The 26,006-nt window shown below is 48.0% G+C and overlaps 1 protein-coding gene and 1 long non-coding RNA gene across 2 annotated transcripts; one reads left to right on the forward strand and one right to left on the reverse strand.

Moving 5' to 3' along the window:
- The first annotated feature begins 1,344 nt into the window (after positions 1-1,344).
- Positions 1,345-2,187, forward strand: LOC120711854. The gene is made up of 2 exons (XR_005690507.1): positions 1,345-1,625; positions 1,796-2,187. It is a non-coding gene; the product is annotated as an uncharacterized LOC120711854 (long non-coding RNA).
- An 891-nt stretch (positions 2,188-3,078) lies between these two features.
- Positions 3,079-3,522, reverse strand: LOC120713290 (uncharacterized mitochondrial protein AtMg00810-like). Its single transcript, XM_039999279.1, has one exon. The coding sequence runs from the start codon at positions 3,520-3,522 to the stop codon at positions 3,079-3,081; it is 444 nt and encodes a 147-aa protein (XP_039855213.1).
- Positions 3,523-26,006: the final 22,484 nt, after the last annotated feature.

The raw sequence follows: 26,006 nt of genomic DNA on the forward strand, positions 1-26,006 counted from the left end.
GTTGAAGACGCCAAGTCGTGGAGGCACGGGCGTCGGTCTCGGGACTGGCGGAGGCGACGGGGGTCGACGGCGTCTAGGGCCTCGCTGCGGGCGAGGAGGTGACGGGCGTCGGCCGGCGTCTAGGGCCATCAGAAGGCCGAGGCGGGAACGGCGTCTAGGACCACGGCGTGGAGGCGGGAATCTTCCCACGCGAGGAGTTTTGGCGGTTTTCTCAAAACCGGCCATCTACCCGGGTTTCACGGACCTTCCAAAACCGTGGACCAGATCTTCATCAAGATGGCGGCATCGTGGAGAAGACTTCGTTCCGAAGAAAGAACCTCAGCCGTCAGATGTGATCGTGTACAGGGGGTGCTGCAGACCAACCGGTCTGACCGGTCCCTGGCACCGGTCTGACCGGTCTTGGAACCGGTCTGACCGGTCTCCGCGGGTATAAATACCCCTTCACTTGTATTAGGTTAGTGCGGCTTTTGTAACTTGTCCGTGAATTGCTCTTTCTCCCAGGCCGCCGCCCCTGTGTCTCTCCCCCCGTTCTTCTCTTTAGGATAGGGTTTGTTTATGGATTGTTGAGACTTTGTATTGGATTTGATTGGGAAAGGAGGCCCCATCCTCCTTGTGCCCTCTGAGCTTTTTGAATCAATCCAATCCCCTCGTTTTTGTGCCCTTGTGTGATGGATTTTGATTTCGTTTTTGGTGCACATGATAGCGAGGATTCTACGAGCTCTTTGTTGTGATTCCCATGCTTCTAATCCTGTCCCAAACCCTCTGGAATCACGAGCTCTTTCGAATTGGATTTCTTGAGCTTTTGAGAAAACTCCAATCCTTCTTGATCTCCCCTCGAATTCTCAAGATTCTTTGATCTTTAGGATGAGATCTCTTGGGGATATGTTCACGGGGTAGGGGCGAAGCTATCCCCCAAGTTTCATCGATTTTCGTGGTCGTTTGGTCGAGATTCACCTTTTGAATCAAAGTTTTCGGGGTTTTCTGGGTGCCACCGGTCAGACCGGTAGGCAAGACCGGTCAGCCCGCTTTCGGACAGACACGATCAGTCAGACTGGTCCAGCGCACCGGCCAGACCGGTCTTAGCAGATCAGTTCTGCAGTTTTCCCGATTCGCTTCCGATTTGCTTCGTGGTTTCGCTCGCTCGTTCGAGGCCTTTTGTGTTGGTTTTGCTTTTCCATAGCTATTCCAAACACTGGTCAGAATGCTTGAGGGCTTGGGTGATTTTCGGGATATAGGCCGACGGTTTAAATTTCTGAAGAAATTTTGATCGGCTCCCATTCACCCCCCTCTGGTCGCCAGCTTCGGTCCCTTATCAGTCAGGAGCAAAGATTCAAGTAACAAGTGACAATGAAGCTGAACCAGGTGCACAGACAAGACCCATTGAACTTTCAGGCACTCGTGAGCAGATAAGCAAAGCTGAGCAGCTGATCAAAAAAGTTCTAGTAGAGGTATTACTTGTTACAACCACAACTTTTGTTCTGCATTTCTTTTTGCATATATGCTGTTGATCTTGCAATCTTCTGTGGGCTGATGCTGGGTCATCTGGTACTGGATCTAGTGGCCAGAAATATAATGCACAACAGCCAGGTGCCGACACGTTCTAGATGAAAATTGCTAATAACAAGGTTAGTACACATGCTGTTTTTTCTTGATAAGCTTGACTTTAGGATGAGAAGACTACAATTTATCACAGTTTTTGAAATAATCACAAGTACCCATTTCTCAGTATATAGTTAATAAGTATTGCTCCAACATGTTTTTTCTTTCTTTCTGCTTAGGATTTGTTCCTTTTTAGGTGGGTCTGGTTATTGGTAAGGTTGGTGAGACTATAAAGTCCATGCAACCCAAATCTGGAGCTCGTATTCAGATTTGTAATCTTGTTTTACAGCATATTGGCAGCTGGTGATTGAGGTTACCAATGTCTGAAGCATATTGGCCGTGGGTACAGCCTCGGCATGGCTATGGCATGGAAGGAGATTTTCATATGCCTTTCCTGTTTCTGAACATAACTTCATAATAGGTTTTGGGCAAGGTTTAAGACTTAAATATACCATAACATGAATAAACATATTTCCAAACTGCTTCATTATCTTAGCAACTTTGTTCAGCCCATTGTATGGCTTTTCACAGAACAGTAGTTCAAGCTTTGAGAAGTCATTCTTTGTAATTCATATCGTTCATTTCACATGAGGTGATGTTCTTGTTTTGGGCAACATCTGTAACTGTTGCCCAGGTAACTCACAATCTCATGGTAAAGGCCGGAGGTCAGCTTGACCTTTGGCCGCTTGATTGAATTGGAAGTGGAATTCAGTTACAAAGAGAGGGGGGGATGCTCTGCCTATATAGCAGGAGCTCACCCACTAAAGTGCTTAAAGCAAAAGTAGCCCGGCTCATCAACTTGGAAGCCAAGGCAAGTCTTAAACATAAAGCTAATGCATAATTAAGATACAAACACTAGGCTTATTAGGCTATCAATCTCCCCCTAAGCCTAGTGCTGAGTGATCTGCTTCAGCCCGATCTTCTCCCTCATTTCCTGGAACTTGGTCTTGCCCAGCGACTTGGTGAGGATGTCGGCCAGCTGATCAGTGATGGGAATGTGTTCAGCCTTGATGCTCCCGTCTTCCAGGCAATCTCTAATGAAGTGGTACTTGATCCGGATGTGCTTGCTCCTCCCATGGAAGACGGGGTTCTTGGCCAGAGCTAAGGCTGACCTGCTGTCCACCTTGAGCTCCACCATATCCATGCTGCTGCCCCGCAGCTCCCGAGCAGTCTGGACAGCCACAACGCTTGTGTGGCGGCTGATGCGGCGGCGATGTACTCCGCCTCACAGCTGGACAGCGCCACCACCTTCTGCTTGGTGGATTGACAGCAGACCAAGCAGCCACCGAGGAAGAACATGGTCCCGCTGGTGCTCTTGCTTATGTCAATGTCACCGGCGAGGTCGCTGTCGCAGTAGCCGGTGAAGCACATCGCACCAGGGGCGCACTTGTAGGGCAGGCCGAAGTCCAGCGTCCCCGCAATGTAGCGCAAGATCCGCTTGACGGCCTGCAAATGCTCCGCCGTCGGCCGCTCCATGAATCAGCTCACGTACCCGACCGCGAACGCCAGGTCCCGCCAGGTGTGGACGAGGTAGCGGAGACTGCCCACCAGCCAGCAATAGTGAGTAGGATCAATCTCCTCTGCTTCACTGTCGCGGCTGAGCTTGAGCTTCTCCTCCATCGGCGTGTGGACGGGGTTGCAGCCCTCCATGCCGCCGAGCTCCAAGATGCGCTTGGCATAGTGAGCTTGGCGAAGCGTGATGCCGCCGGCGTCCTGGTGCACTTCGATGCCGAGGTAGAAGCTCAGCAACCTGAGGTCGCTCATGTCGAACCTTTGCTTCATGGCCGCCTTGAACTTCTCCACCTCCCCTGCATCTGCGCCGGCGATGATGAGGTCGTCAACGTAGACCCCGACCAGCAGGACAGAGCGCGCGCTGCCCCGCCGGTACATCGCCGCCTCGTGCGCGCTCTGCTGGAAGCCCATCTCCTTGAGCGTGGCGTCCAGCTTCGCGTTCCAGGCTCGCCGTCGTAGAACGCGTCGAGGCGGTCCTCATCATCCTGCAGAGGGGTGGCTGACTCAATTTGAGTCTGCGCTGCCTCTCTAGGAGTTGCCGAAGCAGGGGATGGCGAGGGCGACGCCGAAGCAGGGGATGGCGCGGAAACAGGGGACGGAGCAGAAGCAGAGTAGGGCGCGCCGCCCGTTGATGCTGCGCTCCCAATCTCCCCCGGAGATGGAGATCGAGGCAAGGGTGAGGCCGCGGTCGCAGAAGCGTCTTGCGCACCTGGTCCACCGGCGTTGATCAGCTCGTCGTCGAAGACAAGCTCCTCCGCCATCGACGCAGCATGATCTGCGCTCTTGGTCCAGTCCCATCCGCGCGTCTCATCGAAGACGACGTCGTGCGACATGAGCACGCGCCGCGACACCGGGTCGTAGATGCGGTATGCCTTGGCGCCGCCCGCGTAGTTGATGAAGACGCCTGGCCTGCTGCGATCGTCGAGCTTCCGCACCTGGTTCAGCTCCTTGACGAAGCAGAGGCAGCCGAGGACACGCAGGTGCGTCACCGCCGGAGCTCGCCCGTGCCAAGCCTCGTAAGGCGTCTTGCCTTGCAGGCTCTTGGTCGGCGATCGGTTCAGCAGGTGGACCGCCGTGGCCACCGCTTCCCCCCAGAACTTGGCCGGCATGGCTCGCTGCTTGAGCAGAGCATGCGCCATGGCCACCACGGTCTGATTTCTCTGCTCTACCACTCCATTCTGCTGAGGCGAATAGGGAGCGGAGTAATGGCGCGTGATGCCTTCGTCGGCGCAGTAGTCGGCGAGTTCTACGGCGGTGAATTCCCGACCGTTGTCGGTGCGGAGGACATGCAGCTTGCGCCCGCTGGCCTTCTCCGCCTCCTCCTGGACGTGCTTGATCGCATCCGCGGTGGCCGACTTTGCTGTCAGTAGGGACACCCACATGAAGCGCGTGGCGTCGTCCACCAACAGCAAGAAGAAGCGCCTACCGCCGGGCGTCGCCGGCGTCACCGGTCCGCACAGGTCGCCGTGCACTAGTTCCAGCTGCTCCTGCGCGCGGTACTGGGCCTGGGCGGGGAAGGGCGCACGCCTCTGCTTGGTGAGGATGCACGTGTTGCAGAGGTGGCCGGCGTGCTTGATCACCGGCATCCCGCGCACCATGTCGTTCTTGCAGAGCTTGTGCAGGGCGTCGAAGTGGAGATGACCGTAGCGCTCATGCCACAGCCATGCTTGATCATCCTTGCGCACGGCGAGGCAGAGCTTCTGGTCCTCGGCTTGTTCAGGATGGTATGGCTTGGTTGCGGTGAAGTGGTGGGTGTAGAGGAAGTTGGGACCGCGCAGTACTTTGATCAGGAGACGTCCGCGCTGATCCCAGACCCTCAGAACACCGTCTCGGATCCTCACTTCCGATTCGTCCTTGTCCAGCCGCCCGAGGCTCATGATCGAGTTCTTGAGCGCCGGGATGTAGAAGACGCCGTGCAGCAGCCACCGTTCACCGTTCTTCCCATCAAACGCGATGGTGCCAACGCCCTGGATGTCCACCTTGGACGCGTTGCCGAACCGCACCGAGCCGGACACATCGTCGTCGAGGTCGGTGAAGAGCTCACGGCGCCCTGTCATGTGGTGGGTCGCGCCGCTGTCGAGGTACCACTTGTCGACGTCCTCTTCGACGGCGGTGTTGAGGACGACTCAGGCGCACCGCTCGTCGAGCTCGAGGAAGAGACCGTGCACTGCTGCACGTTCTGCATCCAGCTCGACGGTGCCGTGCGTGAGGAAGAGGCCAACGTCGACGTCTCCCTCCGCAACATGTGCGGCACCGCAATTTCGCCGCGGCTGGGGGCAGTCTTTAGCCCAGTGTCCAGCACGGTTGCAGTTGTGGCAGGTGTCGACGCGGCCCGCTCTGCGTTCGCCGCCAGCGTCACCTCCACGATCACCGCGTCCGCCACCGGGATCGGCCGCGCCACCAGCACGGTCGCCCTTGGGCTTGTTCTTCCTACCTCCACGGGGACGACGACGCCGCTCCTGGCCGTCCTTGGACGTGGTGGCGTTGTCTCCCCTCCGGCCGCCGGCGCGCCGCTGCTCGGAGTACAGCAGCTTGCCCTGCTCTGACTCCGACGCGTGTTCGCGGTCCTCGACCACCTTGAACCGCCCGGCAACGTCGTCGATGGAGAGATCCTGGAGGTCGAGGAGGGTCTCAATGGAGAAGACGAGCTGTCGTACCTCTTGGGCATGCACCGGAGAAACTTCTCCACGGCGCGCGTCTCGTCGAGATCAGTGTCGCCGTTGCGCACCATCTGCTCCATCAGGCTGGTGAGGCGAACCGCAAAATCTTCAATTTGCTCGTTGGGGCGAAAGGTGAGACCTTCCCACTCCCCGCGAAGACGCTGGAGCACGGCGCGGCGAACACGATCGCTCCCAACGCGCCTGGCTTCGATCGCCTCCCAGGCGAGCTTGGCGGTGGGCTTGTTGGCGAGGGTGGCTCCGATCTTCGGCGTGACCGAGGCACAGAGGGCTTCCATCGCCCAGCGATCCTGCTCGAAGTCGACGTCGTTGTACTTGATGGCGTCCCACAAGAAGCGAGCTTGCATCTTCACGTTCATGAGGAGACTCCACTCGTAGTAGTTTGACCGCGTGAGCATCGGCCACCCAGTGCCGATCTCACGGTGGATGTGCGCAGTCGGTGAACGCCCGCGCCGCCCGCGGTGCCGTGGTGGAGACGGCGACATGCGGCAGCAGTGGTTCTTCGACTAGCGCGATCCGTCGGACTCCTCTGACTCCGCCTCCCCTTCCTCTTCTTCCGCCTCCTTCGCCTTGATCTCCGCTCGCAGAGCTGCAGCGGCTTCCACAGCGGCCTTGGCCGTGGCCGCTACGTCCGCAGCTGCCTCGGCGGCCTCGAGACGCACCTTCCGCGCCTGTGCGGCGGCGTCGTCGCCGCCCGCACTAGGGGCCTTGGAGGCGTCCGCAAGGCGGCGAGCTCTCGAGCTGGAGGTAGACATGGTGACGGCGGCGGCTGAGGAGGGAAAAAACACACTAGAACCCTAGCTCTGATACCAATTGTTGCCCAGGTAACTCACAATCTCATGGTAAAGGCCGGAGGTCAGCTTGACTTGAGGCCGCTTGATTGCATTGGGAATGAAATTCAGTTACAAAGAGAGGGGGGATGCTCTGCCTATATAGCAGGAGCTCACCCACTAAAGTGCTTAAAGCAAAAGTAGCCCGGCTCATCAACTTGGAAGCCAAGGCAAGTCTTAAACATAAAGCTAATGCATAATTAAGATACAAAGTTGGGGTGGAGAAAAATTCATAACGGAAAAATCGGAAAATGCCTAAGGAACTATAGGTAGAACCAGCCACCAGGTAATTTTGTCGCTTGTAGTTTGAGACCATGTGACTTCGCTTGTACATTGAAGATAATTGAGAAACTCGTAGTTCTAGGATCTTGGAGTCTTGTGGCTCATTTAAGAGATTGTGCATATTCAATCGTGTTCTAGTTATGAAAGTTGAAAAGGACTAAAACTAGCATGAAATAATTTTGTTAATTCTCATCAGTGTCCACACGCCACTGCTAGTGCTTCAAAAAGGAATGCTGGAAACTACCGAGTTAACACGAAGTGATAGCGAGAATACATGTAATCTTGAGCAACAAAAATAACATTGGTTGCATGGCCGGTTGTGCTCCAATTTTCGAAGTTAGAAAAAGGTAGAAAGTAGTGTGAAAAAATTTGGTACCATTGTTAGACCTGTTGGATCATCTAGGAGTAGATCGGCAGGATTTGCTTTACTGTGAGACATACCTGTCACTGCAATTTCCATCCACGACTCCGGCGTGACCTCGTTCAGCGATGGAGGCAGCGCTCAGGCAGCGACGGACGGTGCAGAGGCGTCAGTCCAGCATGCTCGATGGCGATGGTGCATCGCCGGTGGAGCTTCCCGTCGCCACAGCGCTCCCTCTCGATCGGTCTAGGGTTTGGACGGCGGGGAACAGTGACCGCGGCGAACCTCGTTTCCCGAGCCTCTAATCCCCACCTCCACTTTATAGGGCTGCGCGACGGGGGCCCACCAGCCTCATCTTGGGCTGGGCGTCCCCGATCAGGACGCGAGTCAAGGTTGGCCCAGTCGTTGGACTGGCCCGTTGGAGATCAATACTAACATTCTCCCCTTGATCTCACCTTTGTACTTTAAAATTTCTCAATTTGAACTTAACTCTTCACTTTCTCTTTAGTTGCTTTTCTATTGGCCTCATCTCATTGCAGATCAGTACGTAGAGCGTGCCTCATCATGATGGTTATTAGTTACCGTCAGACTTAACAGCCACAATGTACCTTTCTGTATTGAAACAAGACCTTAACCTTTCTTTGGGCCCTTTAGTAATCCAGAAATCATAGGCCTCCCGTAAGACCCATGTCGACTTGGGCGGTAGGCCTTTGGTAAGCGGATCCGCAAGCACTTGCTTGATACTTTGGTGCTCCATGATTTCATATGATTCTGGATTTTCTCCTTTGCAACACATAACCCATTGTCAATGTATTTGGCAGCACACTTGACATGTTGCAATAGGAGTGAAAACATTCGAATGGTATATTGCTGTTGTCTACCATTATCAATTCCGGGTAATGATTTCCTTAACCATTTTGCCTGTCCTGTAGCCTCATATAATGCTAAACTTTGGGTACACGACCCACAATATCACAACTATTTTGCTTTGGAGCTTTTCCACAATAAAACTCCAAGCGCGAGTGTTAGCTACTACTGTGGGCTTCACTAAACATCTCGCCAAAACTTAATTCCTTTTACTCACATCCTTTTGAGAGTACATGTTCCTTTCTTACTTAGCATGAGGCTGACAATATTTTGCAAAATTGCAAAACATTCTATAACTCCATTCCAGTGATCTATTGCTGGACTGGAATTCTGCCAAAATGTCCCGGATACTTGCACTATGTCAGGATAAATTCTTTTGAGCACTAATTTTGCTTCCAACAGCTGAAGCACATGGAACCCTTTTTTTTCTTCTTCTTTTGATCGATCATATAACGGTTCCTGGAATTCTGAAAATTCCAAAACTATTACCCTTGACAATAGGACAGGCGTTGGCTTACTCGCATGCATACTATATATCTTTAGAACACTTTTCTTAATATGCTTTCTGCGATAGTCCTGATACCCCCTTTTTCTTTTATTCCGGTGAATTTCCTTTTCTAGAGCGAATGACTCTTTACCGAAATTATTATTATCAAAACTAGAGATCAAAATAACCTTCTTTGAATCTTTTCAGGAAAAGGATTTCCCATCTTTTGAATTTTGCATATTTGCAAATTGTCATTCTGCATTGACCTTTACTTAAAACCCAACTTTTCTTTGTTCTCATAAAACTTTAGATACTACTATTCTATGATCTAATATCATCAAGTGGTATCGCAATATTCTTTTCTTTTCACAACAAAACCATTTGGTTATGTCATGTATATACTTTCTTGTGCAAATCTCCGTCGGGAGATATTGCTCTAACATCCATCTGATGCAATTAATGGCATACTGCTTTTTTAATTGCATTATGATTATAAAAGAATCCTTTTATGAGACTGAATAAAATGTCTCATTATAATTTATTCTTTTCTTTGCACAAAACTTTTTGCCATAAGTCGTGCTTAGCAACTTTTCATGTTCCCTCCAGAGTCACGTTTCAATCTTGTAGACCCATTATAGTCTACTGTCTTGGCTCCATTAGAAACTTATTCCATGTTCCAAAATAAATTTGGAACTTTTAGGTCTCAATTTATCTTCCTTTGCTTCTCGCCACGTCGATGAATGAGACAACTCAATTTATGACATTCATACAACGTGAAAACATATGTTGAGACAATTTCAGTGCTTGAATCATAGGACTGAACATGCAGTCCCATTTCTCTTCAAGCCATAGTTCTTGACATACTTTACTCCCCCAGATTATCCCATCTATTGCAAAGATGGAATATCTTCAAACTTTTGTTTGGGTTTGTTCTTTACAAGCCTCGGTTTAGTTTTTACAAGCCTCATAAGGTGCTTCAAGCACCACCTTTTCTTTTTCGGTTGATTTGAGGCTTAACTATATTTTCTCCCTATTTTGGAGCTGAAAACTGTAGAAATTTCACTTACTTTATTGTTGGGGTATTAATATTATGACCGTTGTACTCCCTTTTCGGTCGGTCATATTCACTTTAATAGATCATCTTTGCTTTTAAAAAATGCATCACATTTAACTTTGCGGGGAAATTCTTTCTAAATTTTAATCTTTCTTATCTTTCTAATCTTTCTCCGCCTCGAAATATGGCACAAACTTTGCTGCCATAATTTCGAAACCATTTTTAACACTTGTGAACGAGGAGCATTTCATTACTAGAACTTTATTCATATGGCCAAGTCATACAAAGTAATGTGAGTACTATTTCCTCGTTCCTTTTCAAGAGCTCCTCAGAGTTCTTGATTTGTTGCAATTTCAAGAACTCATCAAGTTCTTCATTTTTCTATACTTTTGCAAGTCATTCTTGCAATATTGGTTAGCATACAATTTTCTTTTGTCCTTCGATTCTTTTCAAATCACTATCTAACCATGCCACTATAGTACTGCATGAGAATTGCTGGGATAGCTTAAAAGCTCCCCCAGACTTCTTTACTTTTATGTGATACTCATGTGGCATGTGAGTCATCACAAAAACTTTCCCTGCCGTGCAGGATGTGAATGTATAATTCCGACAAAAACCTTTCCCGACATGCTGTATAAAACTTCAAAGGCATTTGCAACGCATGTTTAATTCAACGTTGGTCAAATTGAACGTGCATCAAACTCATTTCAACCATTATCTTTACTGTTGAAGGACAAGGTAAAAACATAATATAGTGATAAAACTTTAGTCACAATGACTAAAACATGCGCATATACTTTATTTTCTGATTAAATCTTCCCGTTGGTTCCAATTTAATCAGAAAATCTAACAACAGTAAAACTTTAGTGAGAGAAACCAAAAACTTCTCGAAAATAGTTGCATCTCTTTCCATATCAACTAAAAGTCAGAATGGAACCAGCACTTTTCTTTCTTAACCTCAACTCTACAGCTGAGTAACCTCAAAACTTTATCTGTGGCGTTGATCGGAATCAACTTTTGTCTGTTAATTTCTCTCTACTTGGGAAGAATTGTATGTCTTAATTTAACGTTGGTCAAAATTAAAATATACAACTTTCCTTTACTTTCAATTCTATATCACCGTTGGGCAGAAATAGAACACATAACTAGAATAAAAATTATAATATTGTCATCATCAACTTTGGTCAGAAAATGACAACATCATAATAAATTTTAAATTTCTTTTCTTTTAAGAGCAAACTAATGCTCAACTTAACACTTACAATGGCAAATAATGCCAAAACATTCTTTCTTTGACATACAACAGCGGAAGCTTTTCATAACCTTAAACTTAAAGGCTCCTTTTTCCCACAGGGAAAAATTCATCTGAGTTTATTTTTCTTTATTGCAGCGGAGAACTTTTCTTTCTTTCATAAGCTTTTCTTTGTCTTTCTCTATTCTCTGAAAATTTGATCACTTCGATGCAATTCAGAGATTCAATATTTCAAACTTTAAACTCATAATAAAACCATAATATTGTTATCATTAATGTTGGTCAGAAAATAACAATACCATAATTTAACTTTAAACCAATATCTTTCTACTCCTCTATTTAAATTTTCCTGTTGGTTCCCATTTAAATGGAGGATGAAACTTTCACTTTGCAGCGGAAACATAAAAAAATAAAAAAAAAATTCAGAAGTACTACTGTACTCATTTATCTTTACCATACTCACTTTACTCTCTAAACAATATAGGCGTTGCTATAAAATGAATAGAGATGAAACTATACTCATAATAAACATCAAAACCAGCTTCTGAAAAAGAATAAACCATCAAACTACTTTACTGTGCTTTGCGGCCTGGCTAAGGAAACCGGCCCGCGACCTTGCTTCGCGCGCGGCCCAGCTCGGCCCGTCAGAGCGCCTCGGCCTGGCCTGCTTGCGCGCGGCCCACTTGGGCCGGCTTTTGGCCCGCTCCGTCGCCAGCCGCTCGCAGCCGATCCTGGCCGTCGGATCGGATCCGACGGCTCTCCGTTGATTTCGCCGGGTCAAAACCCGGCGCCGGCTGCCTCTCCCTGCAAACCCTAGAACATTTGCCTCACTCCCGTTTCTCCCTCTCGTGTCCGGCGGCGCCGCCGGCGGCCCCTCGCCGCCGCGCCACCCGGTCCAGCCGCCGCGCCATGGCCATGCCATGGCTGCGCGCAAGCCTTGTACATCTCTTCCTTTCTCCTTTTCCATTCTCTCTACCGGTCCGAGCCGGGGCAGCGGCGCCGCTGTGCCATTCGCGGTGGCCACCGGGCCACCATGGCCGGCGCGCACGCACGTGCCCGTTGCTCGGTGCGCCGCTGTGAACGGCCGGCGACCCCAGGCTTTATTCTTTCGCTCCTCCCCTTCTTTCTCTTGCTTTTACGTCGCACAGAGGCAGCGGTGGCCGCCCATGGAGCCCTGAAGAAAATGGGGGCGCCGCCGCCGGTCCATTCGCCGGTGCGCGTGCTCGCCCTTGGCTGAGCACGCCGCCGTCGAGCGGACTGGGCGACGGTGCCCTGAGGACCGAGTCCGCGGGAGAGGCACGCGCCGTGGCGTGATGTCCTCTGCCGGCGGCTCGTCTTTTCTTTGCCATACGGCGTCAAACAACGCCGGCGGTGATGGTGCCGGCTGTGAGGAGAGCCCCATGTAGGATTCGCCTCCTCGCCGTCCTTTCTCTGATCTAGGGTTAGGGTTACACTTGCTTTTTCGATTGGAGATCGATTTGTTCTCTTTGTTTCTGTTTCATTGATTCGTGACCGAATCCTTCCCCAAAAACGATCTACTTCGCTAGATCGGCTCTGGTACCATTGTTAGACCTGTTGGATCATCTAGGAGTAGATCGGCAGGATTTGCTTTACTGTGAGACATACCTGTCACTGCAATTTCCATCCACGACTCCGGCGTGACCTCGTTCAGCGATGGAGGCAGCGCTCAGGCAGCGACGGACGGTGCAGAGGCGTCAGTCCAGCATGCTCGATGGCGATGGTGCATCGCCGGTGGAGCTTCCCGTCGCCACAGCGCTCCCTCTCGATCGGTCTAGGGTTTGGACGGCGGGGAACAGTGACCGCGGCGAACCTCGTTTCCCGAGCCTCTAATCCCCACCTCCACTTTATAGGGCTGCGCGACGGGGGCCCACCAGCCTCATCTTGGGCTGGGCGTCCCTGATCAGGACGCGAGTCAAGGTTGGCCCAGTCGTTGGACTGGCCCGTTGGAGATCAATACTAACAACTTCTAGACGGAGACCACGTACCACCGTTTGTGATTGAAAAAAAAATGAAGGTAAGAAAAGGCCAAAGCCAGGATGAGGGAAGCCTCTAGTAGAAGATCAATGGACCTCCGCTGGTGCTCCTAAAAGGAGTGTTGGATAAGATCGGAACTAGCGAATGATAGATTTCACAATTTTTGGTCGAAGATCATGCACCGTCACTGGTGCTCCTAAAGGGAAAGTTAGAAAATTTATACTAAGAAGCTTTTCTAATAAACTTATCTGATAATGTTTTCAAAAAAACTTATTGAAAGAAGTTCTCGCAAAGATACCTTCAAGAAATCTCCTGAAAATGTTTCCTTTTTGAGTTCTTTCCAAAACTATGTTGAAATTAGCCGCGAAAACAATACAAAAAAGTTAACCCAGATTCTTTTGAAAGTTTTTCTAAAACCATCAAGTTGTGATGATGAATATTTATATAAAGAATGGTTGGAAGAGGCCAAAGTTAGCATGGGATAATTTTATTGCATCTAGTCAGAGCACATGCATAGCAATATGTGCTCCTATTAGGAAGGTTCGAAAAGGCCGCCGGAGCTAGCATGAAAAATCCCGTCGCTTATGGTCGGACATCATGCATCGTCGGTCATGCTAGCCCCTAAAAGAAATGTTAGAAAAGGCCAGACCTAGCGTGAGGGAATTTTGTTGCGTCTAGTCAGATATCATACATCATCACTGATGCGAGCCCCGAAAACAAATGTTCGAAAAGGCTGGAATTTTTTTGCGTCTAGTCAGAGATTATGACCCGCAAGTCATGCTCGTAAAGAGGAAAGTCAAAATGAATCAAAGCTAGTTTGTGGAAATTTTATCTCTTCTTATTGGATGTTATGCTGGCACTCATGCTCCTAAAAGACCGGAGTTAGCATAAGGTATTTTTGTCGCTTCTGGTTGGAGATGATGTGCCACCACTCATTCTCCTAAAAGGCTGGATCTAGCATAAGGGAATTTTGTCGTTTCTGATTGGAGATCATGCGCCGTCGCTTGCTCCAAGCGTGCTCCAACTAGTGGCTTAATCAGTGAGGCCCGAGGCATAGCAGAGTCAGTAGACATGGCTTCAGCCTATAAAAGGTATGTCGCATAAGGCTGGAGCTAGTAGGAGGGAATTTTGCCACTTCTAGTTGGAGATAATATGACCTGCTAGTCATGTTCTTATAAAGGAAAGTCAGAAAAAGTCTTGCTAGCTTGAGGGAATTTTTTTCGCTTCTAGTCAGATATCATGCCGCCGCTCGTGATCTTAAAAGGTCGGAGTTGGAGCGTGGTATTTTTATCACTTCTGGTTAGAGATGATGCGACACTCATTCTCCTAAAATGTTGGATCTAGCACGAGGGAGTTTTATCATTTCTAGTTGGAGATCATGCGCCGCTGCTTGTGCTCTAAAAGAGCCCTAAGTAGTAGCTTAATTAGTGAGGCCCGAGGCATAGCAAAGTCACATGACATTCCTTCAGCCAATAGAAGAAACGTTGGATAAGGCTAAAGCTAGTGGGAGGGGGATTTTGTCACTTCTAGTCGGAGATAATATATATGACCTGCCAGTCATGCCCTTATACTAGGAAGTCACAAAACATTTTGATAGCTTAAGGGAATTTTGTGGCTTCTAGTCAGATATCATGCTACTGCTCGTGCTCCCAAAAGGCTGGAGTTAGAGCGAGGCATTTCTGTCACTTCTTGTCAGAAATGATGTGCCGCTCGTTCTCCTAAAAGGCTGGATCTGGCACGAGGGGTTTTGTCATTTCTGATCTAAGATCATTTGTCGCTCTGCTTGTGCTCTAACTAGTAGCTTAATCAGTGAGGCACGAGGCATAGCAAAGTCAGAGGACATTACTTCAGCCTATAGAAGGAATGTCGGATAAAGTTGGAGCTAGCGGGAGCAGATTTTGACATTTCTAGCAGGAGATAATATGACCTGCCACTCATGCTCTTATAAAGGGAAGTCAGAAAAAAGTCTTGCTACCTTGAGGAAACTTTGTGGCTTCTAGTCGGATATCATGCTGCCGCTCATGCTCCTGAAAGGCTGGAGTTAGAGTTAGGTATTTTTGTCGCTTCTGGTCAAAGATTATGCGCCACTCATTCTCCTAAATTGCTGGATCTTGGATGACTGAGTTTTTTCATCGAGCACCTCATGCGGCAGTTGATCCTAAAAGGCTGGAGTTAGAGTGAGGTATTTTGTCGCTTCTGGTCAGAGATTATGTGCTGCTCATTCTCCTTGAACGTTGGATCTTGCACAAGGGAGTTTTGTCTCATTCTCCTAAATCGCTGGATCTTGGATGACTGAGTTTTTTCATCGAGCACCTCATGTGGCAGTTGATCCTAAAAGGCTGGAGTTAGAGTGAGGTATTTTGTCGCTTCTGGTCAGAGATTATGTGCTGCTCATTCTCCTTGAACGTTGGATCTTGCACAAGGGAGTTTTGTCGTTTCTAATTGGAGATCATGTGCTGCCGCTTGTGCTCTAAGCTTGCTCTAACTAGTAGCTTAATCAATGAGGCCCGAGGCATTGTAAAGTCGTAATACATTGCTTCAACCTATAGAAGGAATAATGTCGGATAAGGTTGGAGCTAGCTGGAGGGGATTTTGTCACTTCAGGTGTAGATAATATGACCTGCCACTCAATGAGGGACTGGAGCCTCCCAATGTTTGAACGTGGATATTATGTTCAAAATATATTTGATTCAGATGATGTTATTACCCTAAGATGGAGAAAACACTGCAATAGTAGTCTTTTAGTTTTTATGCTACAACAAATGGTAGGAGCCGATGAATTTTCTGTGCTTTCTAATTTTTTTTCTTGAAATACCTCTCGCATGTAAGTACTACAGTAGTATTTTATTTTTTATGCAACAAAAATGGTACTAGTAGATGGCTACTCTTATGCCTTTCTATTTTTTTTTCTTGAAACACCTCTCACATGTATTACGTTGCAAAAAAAAAGTTACCCAAAAAAACTAAAATTTTATGTTTTTTGGAGAACTTATTGCTTGAAAGATATGATATCTTTGGGCATGACTCAGGACTTCGAAGATTTTTTTCAGTGGTATTAATAAATATAGTAAAGACATCATATGTGTTAAGTATATATCTTGGCCCATATACTCTAGGCCCATGTGGCCCATGTGTTCTCTCTTCACCTTCCAAATTTTAAGTCTGACTGCAGACGTACTCTCACTCAAGCTCTCAGTCATTTCCTCCATTCAAGGAAACATGGTATCAGAGCCGAGATCTAATTTTTTTCCCGCCGCCGGCCATCCGTCCATGGCGCGCCACCTGTCGCGGCTCGTCTTTAGGACGCCATCGCGGCTCCATTTGCTCGCCGCCCGTCGGCGGCCCCTTCGTCCTCTGTCGCGGAGCAGAGCAGTGCCCGTCGCGCCTTCCTCCCCTGCTCTGCATCTTCCGTCCGCCCACACGCGAGCTGCGGCCGTCCGCCACGCCGGCCGCGGAGGCTTCCCAGTCACGGGTGGAGCAGCAGCTGTCGCTCGTGCTGCCCGTCGCGGCCCCGTTGCCCCCGTCGCGCGGCCGCCGTCCGCTCCGTCCGTCGCGGATCCGGCTGTCGCGGCCCCTCTGTTGGTGTTGTGCCCGTTCGTCCGGCTCCGCCGCCCGTTGCGCCTCCGCCTCGTCTCCACGCCGTCCAGAAAGTCTCGACCACCCAGGAGGTCTGAATCAATTGCAGACCTCGTGGTTGCCCAGTCAGCGTGCGGCTGCTCATCTGGGATTGGAGAGTCTGTTGCTGCTCATTTACTCTCGGTGAAATCTGCTGCTCTGCATCTATTACTGCCTATTGGTGTCATTTCTCTTCAAGCAGAGTCACAGTTCCGTTCTATTCTATGTTTTGGGTACAAGTATCAGCCTTTCCTCAACATGTTGCAATCCTGTGATATCAAGCTTGATGCTAGGGTTCATGCTAGTGAAACTGTGTCTATTGCTGCAGGCTCTCAGAACATTGCTTCGCAGTCTTGGATTCTAGATTCAAGGGCTTCTTTTCATGTGACATCTGACAAGTCTAAGTTGGTAGCATGTAAATCAGTCACCAATGCTTCTTCTATTCACACTGCTGACGGCACATCATGTCATATTACTCATCAGGGTTCCTTTCAATCTCCCCATTTTTATATACCTGATGTTTCTTGTGTTCCTCAGCTATCGATGAATCTTCTATCAATGGGTCAAATCGCTGATATGAACTGCTTTGTTGGATTTGATGATTCATCATGTTTTATCCAAGATCGTCAGAGTGGAAGTGTGATTGGGACTGGTCATCGTCGTAGAGATTCTTCTAACCTCTATGTTCTGGACACCTTACATCTTCCTTCTTCCACCGCTTGTGTGTCATTAGCTGTGTCATCATCAGGTTCATCTTTCACCAAGTGGCATCATCGTCTTGGCCACCTATGTGGGTCTCGATTGTCTACCCTGATTCATGAGGGTCGTCTTGGTCGTATCCCTATTGATTCTAGTTTCCATTGCAAGGGTTGCAGGCTTGGCAAACAGGTACAACTCCCATATTCTAGTAGTACTTCTCATTCTGCCCGACCTTTTGATCTTGTTCACTCAGATGTTTGGGGTCCTTCACCTTTTCCTTCTAAGGGTGGTTACAGCTACTATGTCATATTCATTGATGACCATTCTCGATATACTTGGATCTATTTTATGAAACATCGATCCCAACTGTGTTCCATTTACCAGTCCTTTGCTTGCATGGTTCACACTCAATTTTCCACTGCTGTTAGAGTTTTTCGTTCTAATTCTGGAGGTGAATACTTGTCTTCCGCATTTCGCCAGTTTCTCACTTCCGAGGGCACCCTTCCTCAGCTCTCATGTGCAGGTGCTCATGCTCAAAATGGTGTTGCTGAACGAAAACATCGCCATCTTATAGAGACTGCTCGCACACTTCTCATTGCATCTTTTGTGCCTTCTCATTTTTGGGGAGAAGCTGTCTCTACTGCTATTTATCTTATTAATCGGCAACCTTCCTCCAAACTTGCTGGCAAATGCCCTGGTGAGGTTCTTTTTGGTTACCTCCTAACTATGATCATCTCAGGATTTTTGGTTGCACATGTTATGTCTTGCTTGCACCTCGCGAACGGACTAAGTTGACTGCCCAGTCGGTCGAGTGTGTTTTTTTGGGGTATAGTCCTGAACATAAGGGTTATCGTTGTTATGACCCCTGCTCATCGCATCCTTATCTCTCGCGATGTGACCTTTGTTGAGAACCGTCCTTTCTTTTATAACCCTTCCACCCAACCCTCATATTCTCCCACAGAGTCCACTTCATTTCTCTATCTTCCTCCTATCTCATCCAATAATGATGTCTCTACACCATCTCCATCTGTTACACACATTCCTGATCCTACTACTCCCATCACACCCGCTACTGTTGTGCCTCATCCATCACCTCCATCCACTCAGCCTCCACCACCCACTTCTCCTAGACCTCCACCATCAAAACCTCCTATCACACAAGTTTACACTCGTCATAGCTCAGCTCCCATAGAACTTTCACTTAGTCCTTCTTTAGTCTGTCCAGATGCTCCTGTTTTTGATGATTCTAATGCTTCTGATGGGTCACATGCTGCTTCTGGTGAGCCACCGGTTGGCCAGCAATATAATTTGCGTGATCGGGCTGCTATTGGGCCGCCTGACAGGTTGGGTTTCCCATGTGTCAGTGTTGTTACTGATGAGCCATCCACTTATCATGAAGCTTCTAGCATTCCGACGTTGGATCTTGCACAAGGGAGTTTTGTCGTTTCTAATTGGAGATCATGTGCCGCCGCTTGTGCTCTAAGCTTGCTCTAACTAGTAGCTTAATCAGTGAGGCCCGAGGCATTGTAAAGTCATAATACATTGCTTCAACCTATAGAAGGAATAATGTCGGATAAGGTTGGAGCTAGCTGGAGGGGATTTTGTCACTTCAGGTGTAGATAATATGACCTGCCACTCAATGAGGGGCTGGAGCCTCCCAATGTTTGAACGTGGATATTATGCTCAAAATATATTTGATTCAGATGATGTTATTACCCTAAGATGGAGAAAACACTGCAATAGTTGTCTTTTACTTTTTATGCTACAACAAATGGTAGGAGCCGATGAATTTTCTGTGCTTTCTAAATTTTTTTCTTGAAATACCTCTCGCATGTAAGTACTACAGTAGTCTTTTATTTTTTATGCAACAAAAATGGTACTAGTAGATGGCTACTCTTATGCCTTTCTATTTTTTTTCTTGAAACACCTCGTTGCAAAAAAAAGTTACCAAAAAAACTAAAATTTAATTTTTTTGGAGAACTTATTGCTTGAAAGATATGACATCTTTGGGCATGACTCAGGACTTCGAAGATTTTCTTCAGAGGTATTAATAAATATAGTAAAGACATCATACGTACCAAAAGAATTCTAATAGTTGGGGCGCCGGCACTTTAACTACTGTTCTTCCTGTGGGCTGCGCCAAACGGACGCGCGCAAGCCACAGCTGAGCGCGTCGCCGGTGCAGGCCATGGCGCCGTCGATGGAGGCCTGCATCCTGGCACTGCAGCCTCGTGACACGGCGGCAACGTCAGAGCGGAGACGTGTAGCTTCGTTCTGGTGCCTGCGACTACGTGTGCTCAAGCAGGAGCCGGATAGACCCGGCACGGCTACTATAAATTCCGAGGACACCCTGGCTAGGGACTCACCAGACACCACAGACACCCCAAAAGTTCACAAGCTATAGAGACAAGGTAGCGATAGGATGGGTCGCAAGGGAAAGCGTGGTATGGAACTGCTAATAGTTTCGCTCTTGATGCCTGAAAAAAAATATTAAAGCAGATCCTGAAACTAACACAATTTTTTCGCTGCCAAACAATTTTTTTTGGGTCCAGCAGCTGCGACGAAGGGTATCCGTCACGAGGATGCCCCGCCGGCAGACTGCGCTTCATCGGACGGGAAGGAACGCGCTGCAGGCACCGCGCTGCCGATGGCCAACATCGAGCGGCTCATGCGGCAAGTGATCCCCAAGGGCTTCAGGATCTCCTCCAGCTCCAAGCAGCTCACCCACGACTGCACGGTCGAGTTCGCCTGCTTCATCACCGGCGAGGCGTCCGAGCAGGCCAGGGCGCAGCACCGCCGCACCATCAGGCCGGAGGACTACATATCCTCGTTCGAGGCGCTCGGGTTCGACAACTACGTCGAGACCATGAGCACCTACATCCGCCGCTACCGCGGGCAGCACGACACAGCCGGCAATGGCAACTATGCGTTGGCTCATGCCACTGTGCCGCCGACTGTTGCTGCTCCAGATGCATCAAGAAATGACTAGAACAATCCTTGTAGGAGCCAAGCTATACTAATAAGTATTTCTCCTATAGTGCAAATCCCAAATAAACTGGAGGACCCGACGTGCGGATCCTTGTGTTATCAATTATCAAGTGTTATCATGCATGTATCATATTTCAAATGTGTCATGACTTTCATGAGAAAAAACATGCTTTTTATCCTAGGGAAATTTTATGATCTAGCGAGATATTGAGAATTTTTTTAGTTTCACTCCACCTTCAGCTTATGTATATCTGCACCTAATCTCAGAGTTGAATGGCCTGGAACTCCGAAAGGCACATAGACAACATGGTAGTAAGATGAACAAACAAAACCCACCTTCTGTAACAAATAATGCATTTGATTTTTAAGACTTCAATGGTCAATTTAGTAACAATTTTCTCTGCAAGAGAATTTATATCAGTAATCATATACTATCGCCCTTGATCCGTTAGTTTTCCCACGCAATGCGTGTCTTTAATAAGCATGATTATTTTTTTCTCTATGACAATAGACCGACCATGCAATCTTACGTTAAAGATATACATTAGGGAATCCTCTTTGCAGTTATACTCAAAATTAATTAATTTTTATTTGTGTACAAATTGTGTTCTGCTCCTATTCCACCCATACCCCTTTTGTATCTGGAATATATTTATGAGTCAGCTATCAAGTAAGCATATTAAAGCTTAATTATAAATTTGTTGATTACCTCATCCTCTCAGCATGGATATTACATATACCACAATAGTACCTATTGTTATCATCCATATGTATCTATTAAACATTCGTAGGAGGTTCTGTACACACTTCTTTATTTGTATATAGAATTGGTAGATTTCTGAAAAGATATTTCAAAAAGAAAAATCTTATCTGGAGAAAATTTACAGAACTTATTTTAAGAAATTCCCTAGAGATGTTATTTGAAGAATTTCTTCATCGAAATACTTTGAGAATTCTCCTCAAAATTTCTTTTGAAAAAGTATCATCAGAACTAAGTTCTCCTCAAGCTACAGTGATGAATTTTTAGTAAAATATTACTTTGAAAAGTTCTATTATTACTAGAAGGAGAGAATTTTGTTGCTTATAGTCGGAGATTATGACCCGTCACATTGTGCTCCTTAAAAGGGAAGTCAGAAAGAATCGAAGCTAGTTTGTGGGAATTTTGTCACTTCTGGTTGGATGTTATGCTGCCACTCATGCTCATAAAAAACTAGAGTTAGCGAAGGCATTTTTGTCGCTTCAGGTCAGGGATGATGTGCCACCATTATTCTCCTAAAGGGAAGGATCTAGCATGAGGGAGTTTTGTCATTTCTGATCAGAGATCATATGCCGCCGCTTGTGCTCCAAGCATGCTCTAACTAGGTCAGTGAGGCCCGAGGCATAGCAGAGTCAGAAGATATTGTTTCAGCCTATAAAAGGTATGTTGGACAAGGTTGGAGCTAGCACGAGGAAATTTGTCACTAGTTGGAGATAATATGACCTGCCTCTCATGCTCTTATGAAGGGAAGTCAGAAAAGTCTTGCTAGCTTGAGGGAATTTTGTCGCTTCTGGTCAGATATCATGCCGCCAATCGTGGTCCAAAAAGGACGGAGTATAGAATGAGGTATTTTTGTCGGTTCTAGTTAGAGATGATGCGCTGCTCATTATCCTAAAAGGTTAGATCTAGCAGGAGGGAGTTTTACAATTTTTATCAGAGAACATGAAGCGTGCTCTAACTAGTAACTTAATCAGTGAGGGACGAGGCAAAACAAAGTTAGAAGACATTGCTTCAGCATATATAAGGAATGTTGGATAAGGCTGGAGCTAGTTGGAGGGGATTTTGTCACTTATAGTCGGAGATAATATGACCTTCCACTCATGCTCTTATATAGGAAAGTCAGAAAAAGTCCTGCTAGCTTGAGGAAATTTTGTCCCTTCTAGTCGGATATCATGCCGCCCCTCGTGCTCATAAAAGGCCGGAGTTAGAGCGAGATATTTTTGTCGCTTCTGGTCAAAGGTGAAGCTCAGGTCACATCAGGTAAGAAGACACCTAGTCTCGGTTCGAGGCTCATCATCGATGGCCAGCGGTGAACCGAATGCCGCCGCCGACGCTGCGGTGTCCAACGGCGAGTCGAGCACGGCGGCCGGGGGGCGGCCTCGCCGGGCCGCGTGCTCCCGCTCGGCGTGCTCGAGTTCAAGGTGCCACGCTGCAAGGACTTGGACACCGTCGAGTGCGCGCGCGAGACGATTGAGTGGTGCGTGACCGAGGCGACGGGCAGGCTCGCCGTCGCCGCCGCGGACGAGGCCGCCCGCGGGAACCGGCGCGTCATCTCGGCCGGCGACATGGAGCGCGCCATCCGGGAGCTCAGGGAGCCCGACACGGTCCCGGGCGCCGTGCTGCGGCAGGTGGTCGCCCGCTCGAAGGAGAAGAGGGCCGACAAGCTGAAGCGCCGGCAGGAGACGGCCAGCAGGATGAAGCAGGCCGCCCGGGAAGAGGTGGTGGCGGTGGTGGCGGCGGCGGCACAGGAGGAGCAGGGCCCTAGCGGCGGCGGCCGCGCTAGCGGTCACCAGGAGTAGCTGCTGATCCAGTGACGACGAAGCCGCGTGTCTAGTCATCTCACTATCGAAACCTATGCCGTGTGCCCACGGCTTTGCTGTGCACAAACAGGGCTCACGGCAAACCTGATCTTTGCTGTATGCCAGAAGATAGAGCACACGGTAAATTTCTGGCAAACGCAAAAATTCTCTTTGCTGTGTGCCTAAGAAAAAAAAACTCACGGCAATGCTTCAGCACACGGCAAAGAAGTACTATTTGCCTTGTACCTAATTTTTTTACACACGGCAAAACTTTTACACACGGTAATTTTTTTAAAAAAAGTAGATTCTGCACTCCTAATTTTTTCTGCTATACATATACAATATATTGTACTCCTTGTTGAATTTTGGTATATTTATGGTTTTCTTTTGCTATATTTATTTATTTAATTTCATTAATCGATTTTTTAGGTTAAACTAGAAGTGTTTTGAATAGTGGAGTATAATGGATAGAAAAATTATTTTCATGGTAAGGAGTTCAAGGTTATGACATAAGCCTGAAACAGAAGTAGATTTCGAAGATTTTGGTTGCGAACCATGCTAAGAACTGTTTGAACGAATCGTTCTAAAATTCCATTAAAAGCAAACAAATTTAGAAAATCATGAAATTTGTCATGGTATCATGATTTCATGCATGCAGATTGTGGTAAAATTTTGGGAATGTTTTGCAAAAGTTTTCACGTACGCTTGATAGAAATCGAAACATCTCCAAAGAAGATCCGTGAAATTGAGAAGGATTCATTTACATTTGAACAGAACATTATGAACGAATTGGCGTTTGACTTTTAAACTTTTTGTTTGTGCAAAACAAAATATAGGTTTTTTGATGCCAAAGTTCGGTTAATTTTGAGATCAATGGTATAATTATAAAATTGTTTTGGCAATTAAACAATATCATGTCATATTGTTATCGCCGTAAATTAACAGAATTAATTTATGAGCCGAAAACAAGATGGGCTTAAAGCAGAAGATCGAAGAAGGCTTGTAAATCGGCTCCTGCGTGAGCTTCTGGGCCACATGGGCCATGTATCTTAGATTTAGTTCAAGATTAGAGATAGAGTCCGATCGGGACAAGATTAGTTAGATTGTTTCCCAAGTCTCTGGACTATAAATATGTACCCTATGTTATTCATGAAAGAAGAACGTCATCACGTCTCACAAACAACAACTCTCGGTGCATCGCCATCCCTAATCCTAGGGTTTCATCCAAATAAGCGACATGCTGCCCTGATCGGTTCTTGCGATCAGGGCAGTGTTGTTCTTGCTTTTACCTTGGTATTACTCGTACTGAAGCATTTTTGATGGCGAGTAGTACTAGTTATCTTGATGTTCGTAGCATGGCTTTTAGTAGATCTGTCGTGCTTTGTTGCTTATTGTCTTCGAATATCATGTTGTCTTTACGCAATCATATTATCATCTTATTCTAGCTCTTGTTGCATAGAGTTAGCTGCGTAAAGGCAACACACTGCTTTTTTTATATCTGGTAGATCTAATCCGTTATGGTTTGCTCTTATTCTTAAGAGTTGGTGTAATATCTGTTAGGTTAGGCCTTGCAAACGGGTTGGATGATCCGGTGGTGTCTTAGGTGCTCTGCTCTAGTCTTAACAGGGAATTGATCCGGGAATCGGCTCTTGCTAGTTCTTAGGCTTCTGTTCTGGTTATGGTTTAGTTATCTGTTACGTTCATTAGGCCCAATCACGTGTAGGATGTTTCGATCTAACAGTGAAGCTCTTACCGTCGTGGATTAGATTACTTAGATTTAATTGAAGCAGCTTTACAGTTACTTGCTTTATTCATCAATATTCGGATGCAACAAATCCCATCTGACACTGGGACTCGATCGGCTCTTTAAAGCCGATGCAAGAGTCGTCCCGGGGAGTCGACCACGGCTCGGACTTATGTTTCCACGTGTTTGTGTATGCAGGCAAATCATTGCAAGCACGTCCGCACCTTCCTCATCGGGTATAGGTCAAGTGGCACGCCCTGCGTCTTCACAAGCCGCGGTGTGTGCTGGAATTGCGGGCTGTCGATGAGGGGGCAGTGCCTGCCAGCGCCCCGGCAACCTCCCGGCTCTTCGTGTTGCCTGTCGCTGCTCGCCGGTGGGTTTCAACCGACAACACATTCTGGCACGCCCGGTGGGACCTTCATCAAGAACGACGCCCACCGCAGAGATGGCAGGAGCTCAAGATCAAGAACCCGCTCCCAAGCCCATCACGTACGAAGAGCTGACACCAGAACACAAGCTAAAGTATGATGAGATCAAAGCTCAGTTCGAAGCCGATCTCATCGGCTCTTTTGAGAGGACCCACAACCATGGCATCAGGTGGAAGGGGTTCTCATCAGAAGGCGCTCTCGACAACGTCGATCTGTCTGTGCCGTCAAAGGAGCGTACCAGAGCCCTACGCTAGGAGATGAACTACATGGTGGCTCACACGCTCCATCGACACTCAGACAGTCTGGTGAATGAGCTTGAGCGCGTGGTACATCGCGTTGTCCAGGAGATAATCAAGAACCAGTACTCCCCATCGGGACCAACTCTGGGGAGTCACAGGGGGGAAGCTACATTGCAAACCAAGCCACCAGTGTCCTACTCGCTTGCGGCAGCAATACGCCGATCTACGTCATCCACAAGATCGGCGGTGATCCTGGAGAAGGCCAGTTCCTCACTGAGCCACCCAAGGAGATCCCGCACGGCTACACGTGCGCGTACATCCCTGACAGCATCAATCCAACATGCTCGGTGCAGTTGGTAAACCCAGGAGCTTCTGGAGCAGACGTGGAGAAACAAGCATGGCTGGCAAAGTACGCTACCGGGCCGAGTGCTGAGCCATCGGCCCCAGGAGTTCTTAGTGTGGAGCAGGTCAGTGCAATACTGAGAGACCAGTTCGGCATCCTGCCCAAGAGAAAAGCGATCGGCTATTCCAAGCCGTATCCAAGTGACTACGACTTGATCCCATTGCCACCAAAGTATCGGCTCCCTGAGTTCACTAAGTTCAACGGGTCAGAAGGAGCCAGCTCCATCGAGCATGTGAGCCGATATTTAACGCAGCTTGGGATGATCTCAGTATCGGATCCGTTGAGGGTCCGGTTCTTCGGCCAATCTCTTACAGGCCCAGCTTTTGGGTGGTACGCGTCATTGGCTCCAGATTCGATTCGAACTTGGAGGCAGCTGGAAGATCAGTTCCATACCCAGTATCACTCAGAGGCTGCTGA

The sequence above is a fragment of the Panicum virgatum genome, chromosome 6K, assembly GCF_016808335.1.
Source record: "Panicum virgatum strain AP13 chromosome 6K, P.virgatum_v5, whole genome shotgun sequence".
Taxonomy (NCBI): domain Eukaryota; kingdom Viridiplantae; phylum Streptophyta; class Magnoliopsida; order Poales; family Poaceae; genus Panicum; species Panicum virgatum.